General features: G+C 35.9%; 1 protein-coding gene across 3 annotated transcripts in view; it reads right to left on the reverse strand.

Annotated features, from left to right (window-relative positions):
* Nucleotides 1-15,689, reverse strand: part of SPAG1 (sperm associated antigen 1) — a 39,605-nt gene that overhangs the window by 8,943 nt on the left and 14,973 nt on the right. For all 3 annotated transcript variants that reach the window (XM_065832744.2, XM_065832746.2, XM_065832745.2), the window contains 7 exons: nt 14,304-14,434; nt 13,549-13,655; nt 12,863-13,025; nt 8,326-8,739; nt 7,839-7,938; nt 5,254-5,406; nt 876-1,051 (listed from right to left, as the gene is read on the reverse strand). In XM_065832744.2, the coding sequence (XP_065688816.2) occupies nt 876-1,051; nt 5,254-5,406; nt 7,839-7,938; nt 8,326-8,739; nt 12,863-13,025; nt 13,549-13,655; nt 14,304-14,434 (1,244 nt within the window). The remainder of the gene's footprint in view (nt 1-875; nt 1,052-5,253; nt 5,407-7,838; nt 7,939-8,325; nt 8,740-12,862; nt 13,026-13,548; nt 13,656-14,303; nt 14,435-15,689) is intronic.

Below are 15,689 nucleotides of genomic sequence, written 5' to 3' on the forward strand. Positions count from 1 at the left end.
GAAGATCAGCTCATCAAGGGTAGCTGAATAATCTACCCAGCCTAAGAATAAATGCCTGTCATCTGCAGTCTCTCGATCGGTCAGTACATTGCAGTTTCTGCCCCAGATCTCCCTGCTGCTCTAAGAAAGGCATGAACTTCCACCGATACATTTGACACAACACATACTTCCCCATGTGCCAGGCTAACTATTTTACTGAAAATAACATGAATGCAACAGACAGCTTTGCACTTTCACCTCCTTCTGTCTGCCCCTCCTCTGTGGTAGAAGGGACTATACATCTCCACGGAGTTTTATTTAAAATGGAGGAGATTTCAACAGCAGGATTAAAGGTCTTCTAGATCTCCATCATCACACCAAGGTGACCATAATTTGATCTAATATTTTTTATGCAAGCAACCATCTGTCACAATTACTAAGATAAACTGACAACGACAAACGAATCAGTAGGGCATGAAGGAATCTCTCTGATCCAGTTTTTATTGACATTAAACATTCTTTTTGCAAAGGCCTTATAGTTAGGTGTTTCCATGTTCCTTGAAGCATCTTTTATAAATAGTTATTAAAAGAATATTACTGATGTATCACTATCCCCTACTGATTTCTGCCGTATTTTCTTTTATTTTATAGAACTTCAGAAGTAACATGTTTGCAAACTACATCATTTGGCTTTAAAAAAATTATCATAACTGTGGTTCCATAAAACACATTAAACCAAATCATCTAAATGTCCACTACCTAACTTGGCTTTTCACAAAGATCTGATAAATATTCTGTAAAGCAGCTACTTTGACATTATGAAATTAAACTGTATTCAGTTTTTCAAATAATATCATTTTCTATTTTGTGTACATATTTGCATTAGCTATACATACAATTCATTTGCAACTGTTCTTCTCTGTTGATATCTGTAGTACTTCTTGGATTATTCTCTGAAGTGAAGCCTCCTCCATCCCACCTGTGTAGCTGAGCAGCAACTGGGACAACTGGAATTGGTGGCAGTTTCTCCCTCCAACTGGGACCATCCTGATCTATTAAAGTCTTTGTTATTCTGAAAGAGAAAAGCGCCACCAACATGACTTTTCACACATTTAACTCACACTTTAATAACTTACACCCAAATTATATAATGTGATGTTCCAATTTTTCAAAAAACTGAGCAGTTGTCCTTAAGACTAATTTAAAAAAAGATCATCACAGCAATCAATGGTATTGCACTCATTTAAGATTTAGATTTTTCCCCCTTTTTAGAGAATGTATGCTAGCATTTAGAAGACAAGAAGCCGACATCAGCATGATCTGTAAATATTTTAGCAAATGACTGATTCTGCAACTAAGTTCTAAATGCTGCCTACCACATGCAATAAAGAAATAGAAAAAAAAAATGTATTTACTTTGGTTTTCTCAGTTGTTCATAGATGTTATTTGTAACAAGTGTAGATTACAATATCCTAAGACAAAGTGTGGTCCCTAAATTTGCCAATGTCAAATGAAACCTCTTACACAATAGTTCTCTAAATAACCAATACAGGTCACAAAATAGGTATTAAGCTGCATTTTATAGAACAGTCAGAAATTAGTCAATCATTCTTTGTCCCCACTTTAAATTTGAAGAAAATACATTAAAAACTGTTTACAACATACGCATTTATTAACTATCTCCATACATGACAGGTTCAATCCAAAATCCATGCAAGTGGGAGTTTACAAGACTTCATGGGTCCACTGTAATTTTTGCAGTGTTTTTAAAAAACAAACATTAATCAATTATGAGAATGAGAATGACAGTGGGATAAATGTCTTCTGATCTCAAAATGAGCTCAAGAGTCAAGTTCAACTGGTGGTAAATCTAATATCTACTTTAACAAAGCAAAATTCTAAATAGAGTAGTAAAGCATGTCACATTGATATGAAAACCAATAAACCCTAAATTTGCATATTAGGTGCATTTCCATCTAATACAGGTGTAAAAAACATAGTACACAAATACACATCTAAAAAAACCTATGAAGAACCTTGAATCTGACATGAAGAATGAAATAGAATGAGCAAAACCCCATCAAGTTTGCTTGCCCAGTTTTGTTCTTTTTTAAATATTTAGGTAACAGCTATAAAACAAAATAAAAGCCTCAGTATAATATCACGGCAACATAGTCAGAGCACTGGGGACCAAATTCTTTTGCCATGAAGGTCTGTCAGAAAAAAACAATACAAGAAGCAGCACCTATTCTAACCTTCTTTATTGTAAACCAGAAATTACCAAACTATTTTAAAGAATGATGTACACTAAAAAGGCAGCTTGTAGAGCTATATAACGTGTGATTTTTTTTAATTAAGTAACGCTGCATAAACATGCTATTTCTTATATTTTTGAATTGAAAGTCTGTTTCTTCATACACAGAATATCACATTTTGTAGTATTATCTAGATGCTTTATTTGTTTCCTAAGAGAACAAGAACAACACTTTCCTGTGTGTTAACCTCATGCCCTTCCAGGGGTTCTCCTTTACCTGAATCATTACTAAGCAGTATTTTATACAATGTACCAACAAAGCAGCTTGTCCAAGTTTTGTTTTGCTCTAATTTTACTAAAACTATAGGGTTTTTTTAATGATGGTCTGAATTAAATTCTTACAAAATTGTGGCACACCACCCTAAGATTTACTCAGGTTATTTCATTAGAAAACAAAACTGTACAATTCATATTAAAATAGTCCATTTCTTGTGTTTAGGTGTTACCCATAGAAAGTAACAGAATAATTCTACAGTAAACCACGGTCCCATTGACCTCCTGTTTAATTTTTCTCCATCTACCATAATGGGCTTAGAAAGTTGGACAACAAATCTGATCTAATTCATCAAAATCAACAAAAAGCATCCTGATGATCAACTGACTTCTTGTAATATAATAATCTAAGAATAGTCTTTTGCAAAAATGCATATATGTTTTCCATGGTTAGTTTAAAAAGCACAGGTATCTCATGAAAAAGTTTGTACAGTACAATACTTATCTGGGACTTTGCAATGAAAGCTGCCGAACTATCTAATGCAATTTGCTAGCTGGTATTAAAGGAGTTGAGACAACTGGAATAAAACTTCAATTTAGTAAATGGAAATGCACAAACATATTGGCCCACATATTTGTAACAGCAAAAAGCAAAGAATAACACACTCATGAGGAAATTCAAATATGCAAAGTAAGAAATCCATGGATGTTCAAAAAGCTAGGAAAATGTCACTAATTAAAAGCATGCTTGAAATGCATTTTCCTGTGACTTGGCACACACCATTAAAAGAAACAGACCTTCCAATTTATCTAAAAATCACCTCATGATAACCAATAAAACATACAATTCAACATCATCTAATCAACACGATAAACTCTCAAATAACTGTTTATACTTGTTTTCAGCTGATTTTTCATGAAAATATCTACTTACGTTCTTAATTATTTTCTTTTGATTGCAAAATGATCAGGTAAAGGCTTTGTATTAAAAATTCTACTTGTCTTTTATGTGAGATTTATTAGAAATATGATTGAACATCCATTCAATTCTAAGATTTCTTGAAAGCCTGCTTATTCAGGGAAGCACTAAAAGACAAGCCTTAACATCATTTTTCAAACCCACCCTCAGACACAAGTAGGATTATGAGTTTCTCCTATCAGCTTCCTAAAGCATCACCATGCAATTTCCCACAGGACCTTAAAAACAAAGAAATCCTGCAATAAAAGCAGGTTGTTAAGACCTGACATTCCTAATAGAAAAAGAAGCTAAATTACATTTTGGGGTTGTCCCTTTAAGTTAAAAGGAAGCAGAGTAACAAACATTTGCTGTTAAAATTGATTTTATAAAAAGTCCACTACTTTAGAAATGAAAATTAATACTTTTAAAAACAATTTCAGTTTAATTCATAAATGATAAAATACTAAAAAAATAAATTATAGTAAACATTCAATTATGCAGGAGGTCTATGCTTTAGAAACTAAGAATTTGCAAGCAAAAATGAATTACCAGAAGAGAAGAAGGAAGAAGCAGCTGAAATAAGGTGATGGGTTGCCAGGGAGGAAAGAATAATGAGCAGTGAAGCTAAAAACATAAGGAAGGCCTAGAGAGGAGAAAAGGAAGAGTGTTAAGGGAAAAAAAGGAAATAAGCTTATTACTAAGCAAGTTACAAGTCAAGGAGAAATACGAAAAGTTTCTGCAGATAAAATAAGATAGGAAGATTTAAAAAAAAAAAAAGTATAATAATCACACAGATACCAGGATGAGCAGCTATCTCACCAATCCAAGTGCTCTATTATCAGTTTAGATACAGGAGATCAGTAAGAGTTTTTTGTGTTATCAAAAATGAGACTTCTAAGAGGAGATGATGAAGTGTCATGATTGCCTTTGGCCACCTCTGGTCAAATAAAAAGATATTTAAAGATACTATGGACTTTTTATATGAAGTAATAATGTAAATGCTGATGGCCTTGCCTTAAAAAGAAAAAAAAAAGGTAATCGATTCCATTGTTAAAAGTTGCATACATGTGGGTTCCTGCTCAACGATTAATGACTGTTCTGCTTTCATAAATACTTTTTCTTCTGTTAAAAGACAAAAGAAAAGGGAATGGAAAATCCTATCATTCATTCACTAACGCATCTACTATATGTTAATGAGAACATAATTAAAATAGAGTTGTCTACACTAAGTTTACACCATTAAAATACTATAGAAATTGAGATGTCTCTCTTGGCAGCAAGAATCAGTGTTGGAAGTATTAACACTTAAGTTGAAAATCATATTAAATTACATTTTTTACATCTCTAAGCTTTGTAGCCAACCACTGTTTCAAGTTACTTCACTGTTTACACAACTACAGCATACTGAAGGATTCACACAATATAAATCTCCAACTGGGAGAGTGCTAATATGAAAAGGAAACAAATGTCAGAGAAAAGGTACAGACCTTAAAGTATTACTTTCAATGTTATCAAATACAAGTTAGGAAAGAAAACAAGTTGAAGCAACAGTGGAAAACACCTTTAAAATATTTCATTTTTAAACCAGAAAGTGACCTACTGCTGGCAGAGGAAAACCGAAGCTATGGGAAAACAACTAAATGAAACAGTCAGTCCTCTAGTTATAACGCACTCGCTGTGATGACCCTGCCTCTGACGGATACAGAACAGAGGAAGTATGGAAAACAAAACCGAATTCTGTTTTTTTTATTTGTACTGATATGAGAAGAAAATTTCTAAGTGCAGTTACCTATTAGCACTATCATTTGCTGCTTGGATGCTGCTGTCTATTTGTAAGACTGTTTTATAATCAATGTATGCCTGTCGATACCGCTCCATAGACTCGTGTGCCATTGCTCGTCGCAGAAGTGGCTTAAGGGAAAATGGCTGAAGCTCCAGAGCCCTGGGAAAACAAAAGCAAAATGCAGGAATGAAACAGAATAACTGAAATAATATTAATAAAAGTACTTTATTATATACACAACTATACATAACAACTTTGTGATTTCAGATGGGTCCTACGGTAACATAACCAAAGAAAATGGGACTAAGTGGTTTATATTACCACCCTAAATGACATGCAGTTATGAAATTGTTAGTACTTTAACTACAACTTACTCCACTCAAATCCGTCTTCCACCTGGAAAACTACTTTCATCACCAAGAAAAGATTAACGTAATGGCAGCTGTTCAAGAGCAAAAGCTATGTTTCTTAAGCCATGCCTGGATCTATGGGGACTTCAGGTATATGGGGCTTTTGCCTACATGATTTTCTGTTCTTCCTTACATGCAAGTATGTACATTAAAAATACATGTGCTAAGACAGAAATAAACACCTGTCTTTTTTTTGGCTTTTAGGTTTTTGCCTGTATTTTGTCTGTTTACTCTTCTGATTGTCTATCTGGTTAACACTGAGATCAGCCCCTGACACCGTGCAATCAGAACTCCTTCCAAACACCATGTGCTTTTCCAGCAATATGAAAAAGTAGTCCACAAAGGCTTTATTTATTAAAGACTATCCTGCATAAATCAATTATTCTTGGTAAAAAGAGATAAACTTTGAAATACTGAAATCAAGATGAGTCTAGCCAACTACATTTCATAGAATCATAAAGTAATTCAGGTTGAAAGGTCCCTAATCCAACCATTACGGAATGTTAATCATTTTTGCAGGGGTTTTGTAGGGGCTATGATATTGTGCACTGTTGTGTTTTTCAAACGCATTCAGCAACATGAAGAGAAACTGAATGCTGGAAATACTTATGAAATGGAAATTGGAGATGTTTATTGTAGAAATCATCATTTCTCTAGCTTTAGGAGGAGTAATGGTGCAAAGTCAAGTCACAGCAAAGAAGACCAACAGCCTCTTGGACTTATAAAAGGAGCACAGCCAGTGGATCGAAGGAAGTGATTATCCCCTTGTACTCAGCACTCCAAACCAGAGTCTTGAGACAGAGATCCAACAGAGGGCTTTTGGTACACTTCTAAGCCCTAAATAGCTAGAATTCACTAAAAGATAAATGTTCAATTCTTATTTTTCTATCACTAATATAAGCAAAACACCATTTTTTTACTCTGAAGTCAAGTAACCTATTTGTGATCATCCTTTATGTCATGTTGCCTTGCGAATATGTAATTGACACTGCCCAAAACATGTGTGCTTGCAGTTTTGCAGTTCTGCTTCCCAGTCTCTAAATTATTTCTACCTCTGTTGCGTTCACTGAGCATCACGGGTCCGTGTGTATCCAGAAAATATGCACAACAACAAGGACATTATTGTTAAGTACTAAGAAAATGAGCTTCCAACTGGTAAGAATACAAAATGCAAAACTTTTTAATTACTGGTTTCAGTCTTACATATTTCAGACCTCCTGAAAAAAAAAAAAGTGATGGTTGCTTAACTTGCCATCTTGTTCTACCAGCCAGCATGGTCCTGCATCTGTTTTAACAAAATATTGTTAACGAGTCAATTTTTTCAAATGACGTTTTCAGAAAACATTTCTCTCAGGTAGAATATATACTGTAAGTCAAATATTTAGTTAATACAAAATTACACGCATATTCTATTTTTATGATATGGTTTTGTTTTAAACAGTTGGGTTGTGCTGTAAAAAATTTGACTGATTACTTAATACAATTTCTAACTGTCTTGGGATCCTTTTTTGCATTTTAAGTCCCACTCTTACCGACCCTACCTATGAAAATATTTAAAAAAACATATAGAAATACAGTAATAATTCAGTGGAAGGCAGTGTTTAGAAGTTGTTGAAGGTGTCTGACCCTCCCTAACTCCTGTATCCTTAATAGCCACGATAAGCAGAGAGGATTTTAGCTCAGCGCCTGAACAGCTGTAATTACTGTTTATAACTATGCCAAGTATATATTTAAAATAAAACAAAGCAAAACAAAAACAAACAAAAAAAAAGGCAAGCAAACCAAATACTGAAGAACACACACATATACAGTATACATATGCTTGAAAGCGATTTCCAACCTTGTGATAAGCATCCGGCTTAACAAACCTTCTACATATAAATTACTACAGAGTATCACTGAAGTAAGTCTGCTTTTATATTTAAATTTTTGACCCTGCTATGCATTTCTGTGTACACAAGAAGCCTAACAACTGTTATCACACAGTAAGACAGCAACTTGAAAATTACTGCTTCCCTAGATTCCATGTGATTGTTTACATAAATGACAAATACATCTGTCATTTAGACAAGGAATCAGACTGAATATTGTTCTAAGTCAAACTGCAACAACAATATATCAGTTTAAATGTTTAATCATCATCAGGAATGTTGTTGTTCTACATGGGAGGCTGCAATTTACCTGTTACAATCCTGAATGCAGTCACTGCAGTTGCCTTCTTTGAGGTAACATGCTGCTCTGTTAGAGTACAAGATACTTAAATCATCTGGACTTTGTTCTCCTAAAAGAAGTTACAATTAAAATCAAAGACCATTACTAAAACGACATTCAAGAATTAAAGATTTGCATACTGTAAGTTGCACTGCAGTGATGCAGTCTGCTGACAATGCAAAGCTGTAAGGAGCTTTATCATGTCACCAAGAATACGTAATTATTCAAACACATAAATAAAAGCGAACAGCTTCGCACCAAGGAAGTTAAAAGATTATTTCACTCACCCTCCTAATATTTTGTATTACATGAACTATCCTCTACGGACAATCACAAAGAATTTACTGCACAGTAACTCCTGCCAAAACTCCAGGGATAAGCTAGGTTAGTTAATTTGTAATTCTTTTAAATAATCGAAGCAATAATCCTAGATTTAAGTGTAAGGTATTGCACTCACCTAGACCAATGACATATTCAATTGCTTCTGAGTATTTGAGCACAGCATCTCCAAACTGTCCACTCTTAAATAACTCATTTCCTTCACTTTTTAGTTTTGCAGCAATAGGAGGAAGTGAAGTAGAACTGGTATCACCAACTGGCTGAGACCCTGCTCCACGCGATCTGGAGATCTTCTCATCTTTAGGGGTTTCACTCCTTTGATAACTGTGTAAATAGCCATTAACTTCACCTTCATGGTCTGACAAATGCTTTTGTGGGTTCTCCTCTGATGTGCCTTTTTTCAATCCACTCTGCTTCTTCGTCTCTCTGTCCTCCGCCTTACTGCCATCTCCTTTGGTATGAAACTTTCGGTGCGTGTTCCCCATCGCCGCCGCCCCAGCAGCCGCCTCTCCTCTTACTGGCACGCCAGATTCTGCAGGGAAGTTAATGAGCTCAGTTAGAGCTTGCATCATCAGAAGAAACTATCGTCCTGGCAAGAGGGGTGTACAGCCAAAGAACACAGTATCAAATCCCTCACGCACCCTCATGTCACGAAGATTTATTTGCCTCAGAAAACACCCATAAGAACAGAGAAGAATTCCTACTTCCAGCTAACTTGCAATTATCACTGAAAAGGTATTACTATGAAATCTCATTTCTCCTTCCTGGGCACATGGGGAACCCCTGTTCCGTAGTGTCCGAATGGTACAGAGTGCACCTTGAAATTAACTCCTTAAATACCAGCCATTGCAACAATACTGATACTTGGCTTTTCCGTGACCAAATGGATGTGCTTGCATGTTAAACTTAGAAGACACAACTAACAAACCAGTGATATTGCACACTCCAAAACTCTCCTCAAATACAACATAGAATAGAAGGAAAAAAGTTTATAAATCATTCTCAAAAAGGTTTAATTTAAACATAATGCTAAAACGCCTTTTCTAGAGTTCTGATCATTCCGTTTTCGCTACTATTTAATTAGGAAAAATAATATGATAAGGGTATCAGATATTAACATATATAAATTCCTTATTCTTGATACACTCTTGATACTCCTGGTCATGAAAGGCAACTCTGTATTTTGGTGCTGGGTTTTCACCTTCCCCTAACTTCATGTGCTCATCTGTGCAACAGCATTTTTTCAACCTTTCATATATTGGAACAATACTTCCAACTGACTCACACTAAACCTCTGAGGTTGACTGAACATGGATGAACACTACAGGTTGTTCCAAATTACAGAAATATTTTTTTAATGCACAAAATGTTACTGAAATCAAACTGAACAGGATGGCAGAGCATAAGGTTTTTAAAAACAATAAATTCTCTGATGCCTAATAGACAAAAGCTCTAACTGCAGCCTTCCTAGCTGTGGTCTCTGTTTCGAAATACCGTGTTTAATAATGAGTTCATATTCCATAGTGGGAACAATGATAGGATAAATCTATTCTACCCACACAGACATTCTTATAAAACTTCGAGTAAATAATTTAGATTTGAAACTTCTATCCATCCATCCACCCACCCATCAAATTTTGCAGTGCTAAATATGCCAAAAAGATTTAAAGCCTATTTGGTAGGGAGGATGAGGGTAAAAGACTAGCGAGGCAGATCAATTAAGACAGTAGTACTATAATAATTTCCTTAGGATACATGCTAAAATACTTTTTATTTTACAACCACCAAAACAGAGAACACTCCGTACACCTTCTATAAATAAATACATACATTCATTCATACATACATACATACATAAATAAATGTCACAGACAAACAGGTGATAGGATGTGTGTTTAGCAAAAATTCTACAGCAAGACACTCTTGAGGATCTTCCCAACTGCCAGAGACAAAGAAAAAGCAAGGAAGGCAGATAATGTGTGATGTGAATATCATTAATGCAAACGTCATTTCCTGAATACAGAAGAAAATTTCCTGAAGATGAAGTGCACAGAACCAGTCCTGGACTACACAGGAAACATTTAACACATTTGGAGTCTCCCTGAAAATAAGCATACTCATAATTAACTTGTTTAGCTGTGAGGTTATGCCAATTGCCTGAATACTTCTAGACTGAGTAAACACCATGAACAGAATTGTACAGATACATTTCTCAGATCTAATTCTCACTGTCTTTCAGTTTACGTGTTGTCCTGGTTTTGTTAAAAAACAAGTGTCTCTTTTAGTGAATTTTGCTGTCAGCTACAGCTTTCATATTAGCTGCATTTTCCTGGAGAACCAGACACATGTTTTGGTAAACCTAGCAATGGAATGCAAACTTATTGGTAAGCACGGATGGACATCTCGCGAGAGGGGCAACGAGAAACTGGTGACCAAGAAACTGACCAACTGTGTGTAACATTCCATTCATGTGAATACTTCATATAAAAGTGGAAGATCACGAGGATCTCGTCCCTTTTCTCTTTTTCTTTTCCCTTCTGCTTATGGCTGACTTTAGGAGAGGACCTTGCTGGTTGTCCCTGCGAACTGAGGCCTAGTGAGAGACTGAATCCAGCTCCGGTTGGCTACAGAGTCTAATCCAGGACTTTGGGTGCTGGCTCTGCAGTTGCTGAGACTTTCAAGATTGGTTTTGTATATTTTGTATTATTTTCTCTATTCTTATTAGTAGCATTAGTAAAACATCTTTAATTTTTCCAACTCTCTTCTCTCTGTCCTTCTTTCCCTCCCGATCGCCTGTCCTGAGTGGGAAGGGGGGAGAGGGAGGGGCAAAAGGGGGAAGTGGGGGGGAGAGGAGGTTAACAATACATCTGCTAGGGTTTGATTGTCACCCCGCAATCAAATCCTCAACACGTGTTCATATCATAAACAATATTCCCGTATTGGAGTCTACAGAGAAATATACTCATGAAAGCAGAATATTTTAAGTTTTTTGTTTTGTTTTTTTGTAATTTATTACATCATCTCTCACTTAAAATTAACTTCCAGCTACACAAAGTAATTATCCTCCAGAAGCGTGGCATAAAAATAGTGTTGGCAAAATGGAAAGCAACATACCTAATTTTAGTTCACAATAAATTAACCTATTACAAAGCCAGGAAACATTTTCAATTCTTATCCACTCTGGACCAGCTACATATGAAGGCAACTGGAATGGTCCAAATCTCCACTATAATAAATGTGACTACACAACAGGACTACATGGACTATTGGACTGACTGTGACTACATGATTAGATGTATAGAGAAGACGTGTAAGATGCTTAGTCTACTTATAGCTATTAGAGCCACAGAACATATTAGATTTATTAAATAAATGAACTTTGTATTTGTTTCCAGTTGTACTTTAAAACACAGAGTAATCTATGAAGATACTTGCCTCCTAAATCTCAAAAATACTTACGTTTATCACATGAACATGTTTGTCACTGACGTCAATTGACAATCTTCCCTATGTTTAAAAGTCTAACCATTCATCAACAGAATGGGAGTCTTCCTATGGATCTAGAAGGCACTTAGTCATCTAAATGTTCCCCATAGAAAGCAACCCCAAACTAAGTAATATTTAAGGCTAGCGACCTGAACCCTTTCTTCCAGGGTTCTAGCTGAGGAGACTCAGTAGATACCTACTGATTTTGAAAAATGTTTTTACATAAATTTGTGTGAAAATAATGCATTATAGAATCACACATATACAGTCTAATATTCACAATTAACTTGGAAAACCCATCAACTGGCTTAATTTCAAGATAAAGAACCACACAGGCCACAGAAAATACAAAATCCATAGCTGTCATGCCAAATTATCTTCAAGAACCAACAGAAAGGAGAAAGCGTGGAAATCAGCCCATGGATGCTCTTCTGTTGCAGGCTGGAGCACACACATGCAGCTGACTCTAAAAGCAACCTGTCAGTGCAAAGCTCAATAGCATCAGCTGCTTCACATGCTCCTACAAGTCAGATATTTTGATTGGGCCAATAGCTTCATTTCAGTAGTCTTGCAGTTAGTCACACACTAATCCCAGAATGGGAGCTGCACTTCAACTGCTTGCAAACTACATACAGCACAAGAGTTACATGTTGTTTACCTCTAATATACTAATATTACTTTCAGAGCACACAGATGATCTCTTACATTAAAAACCAAAAAAAAAAGACAAACCAAATTACATGCCACTTGATCATTTTTACACCCTTTGAGCCAATCAAAGGAGGAAAAATGCAGAAAAATGTGATGGTGGGAAGGCAAGAGATCTGTGCAAGAGAAAGAGCACAAAATGTTCTCTAACACTGGAAGACATTCCCGACATTAAATATTGGTGTAAAATTACACACAACACAGGGAAGCACATGGTTTATAGCAACATTTTCCATCTGTTTCTGTTATATCCTTTCTAGAAATAATTCCAAAGATATGTAACACAACTGGATCCTAGATTTCACACTCAGATCTACTTTAAGTAGTAAATGCAATTTTAGCCTTCAAACAGGCAAAATTCTTTGCAAGCAAATATAGATGAATTGTGTGAATAAACACTGCAATACCAAAAGGCATTTTTTCATCATGTTAAAATTAAATAGGAAATGATATTACATTACTTTTATCTCCACTGCTTCTTTCACTTTCTTCTGTATTTTCCCCTCTTTCATCATCACCTTCTGAATCCTCTATGTCTTGAATAAGTATTCTTTTTCCTTTGCCTTGAGTCTCGGATACAGGCTTTAAACTTTTAAGTTTCTTTTCAATCTCTAGCAGATTTTTCTGCAATATAGAAAAAAACAGTAGGTATATAAATTCTAATTTATATAGAGAAAATACATTCTGTTGAATAATCCACATAGGATCCTGAAGGACTATAAAATATTACAAATATAAAAACAGAAAAGATAAACGAATGGGACTTTTCCGAGAGTCAGTATCAAAACGAAGATTAACAATGGATCTTTTTGAGAGAAATTTCCAAATAACTTTGATCAGCTAAGACACTATTACTGTTACTATCTTCAGCAACAAAATTTTAGGCACCTAAATTACATAGAGAGGACTCGAGTGCCTACAGTGTCTCACAATTAAGTAGCAAACAGAAGATCTGATCAAATCCAAGTACCTCCTTTTCACCACAGGCACCTATGTAGTCCTGGGAAACTGATCATTGGCACAGTACATTGAGTGTGTTCTCAAACTCATACTCAAATCAAACAATAAAACAATATAAACTGTATTCGCTTTATGCTACAAGTGCACACAACCTCTTTCTAGTCACATGCAACTCATTTATCTTTACCTTAGCTATAGCATTTCCTGGTTCGATACATAATACTTTGTTCAGATCCTCTATAGCTGTTTGGTAATTCTGCAGCTGATTGTGTACAGTGGCACGGCGCATCAGAGCTACAAAGCAACAAAGTGTATTATTTATGTATTTAAAGCATAAAGCATATAATAATGCACTCTTTTTCTATACATATTAAGTTTAAAAGTTTTTTAAATTCTGCATTTACTTCATAATGACTCTGTATTAGTAATAACTGTTCTCTTGATCATTTTTAACAATGCAATTTTGCATAGCACCTTTTGAGATAGCAAACATGAACTGTGAAGCATCTTTTAATATTTTTCCAATTTTTCCCCTCCTCCCATGCAAATATAATTAGCTACATTCAAGCCCGTACCTTCAGAAGGGAATCAATCAGCAACTTTCATTGTTTAGATGTCACTTTTAGGGTAATTAATACTTCAGTGTGGAAACAATGCACTGCATGACTACAAGAGCGCTTATAGTAATCATTTACAAACGAGTTAGCTCCATGCTACTGCGTAAGAAAACCCATTACAGATCAACAGGACAGACTGCATAAAACTTCTCTGACCCTGAAAATACTCTTACAATACCCCTGGGGAGCTACTCTGTTTCCTTATTTATTTTTGGACTTGATCTGAAGCTCAGTGAAGTCAACTAACAACGTGGATGGATATGTAGCATTTTATTTGCTAGAAATAAAATAATACATAGAAGGGCAAGTTTATGTTCTACTTTACCTTTTACATTGCCAGGTTCCATATCTAGTACCTTCTCACAATCCTGCAAAGCACTGTCCCAGTTCTGAAGTTTGATTTCTGCTTGAGCTTTGTTATTATATGCAGCTGCAGTGGGTATTACTGATATACTCCTGAAAAAGGGAGTATTGATCATGGTAGGCTCATAGTTAGATAACCTGAATGTAGAAACACTTGAGTATTGGAAGCTGAAAACAGTATCATAACAATACTAACACCGATATCCTAACCACAATAGTGGTTAGAAAATCCTTCCTGTGAGACCAGAGGCAACCATCCACCAACTAGACGTACCATCTTCAGAGCTCTGTTGCTTGTCAGGGCTTAGATCTTAGATGTTGCCAAAAAGATGTCATGGCTCATCTGTCCCTTCAGCTATCGCCTTGTGCTTCAATTCATGGAGACTTGAATGAAACTGCCAAATTAAACCTTTGAATGTATCAAGAGTAACGACAGAGCTCTGCAGGCTATGACGAAGAGCGTGGGGGGCCACATGGGCTTCTTGATCTTGCTTATAGAAGGAAAAGACTCAGCAGTGGATGAATCATCCAGGTCTTGCTGCATGGCTGGTATTGTAGACAGGGCTTTCACTTTTACAACAACAAGATCATCTCTGAGGAATAAGGAAAACTGGGATCCATACAACAAAGTGATACGAAACAATCCTTGCCAACACCCTTGCTAACCTATCAAGGACGCTAACCTACATTCACTGGGAAGAGGGGCAATAGGGAAGTGTCAGAAGGACAGCGTATTGAAGATACTCTCATACTTTCTTTGTTAAAAAAGCTCGACCGGAGGACAATCTCAACAAAAACTAAAAGAACACAAAATTTAGATACACAGCAGATGGCAGTGGTGATGGGCTACCCAGGAGGAATATAGAGACACTATTTAAGTGCAAGTGATGGAATTAAGAAAGCAAAAGCTTAGTTGAAGTTGAAACTAGTAAAGGGATGTGTGGAGCAACAAGAAAAGTTTGTTGGGTTTTATTGTGTTTTTGGTTTTGTTCGTTTTAAGGTCTATCAGCAACAAAACAAAGATTAAGGAAACTGTGGGCCAGCTGGTCAATGCAGCAGAGGACCTAGTGACAAAGAACATGGAAAAGTTTGAGGTACTCAGTGGCTACTTTGCTTCAGTCTTCATTGGTAAGGTTTGCTCTCAGGCTTTCCAAGTCCCTGAGTCTACAAGCAGATTCTGTAGGAGTGAAGCAGTACCCACAACAGAGGAAGACAAAGTTAGAAAACACTTAAGAAAATAGGATATACATGAGTTCCAGATGGGGTGTTCAGGAAGCTGGCCAATGTTACTACAAGACTGGTCTATACCATCTCTGAAAAATCATGATGACTGGGAGAGGTTCCTGGT

The sequence above is a fragment of the Patagioenas fasciata genome, chromosome 2 (genome assembly GCF_037038585.1).
Source record: "Patagioenas fasciata isolate bPatFas1 chromosome 2, bPatFas1.hap1, whole genome shotgun sequence".
Taxonomy (NCBI): Eukaryota; Metazoa; Chordata; class Aves; order Columbiformes; family Columbidae; genus Patagioenas; species Patagioenas fasciata.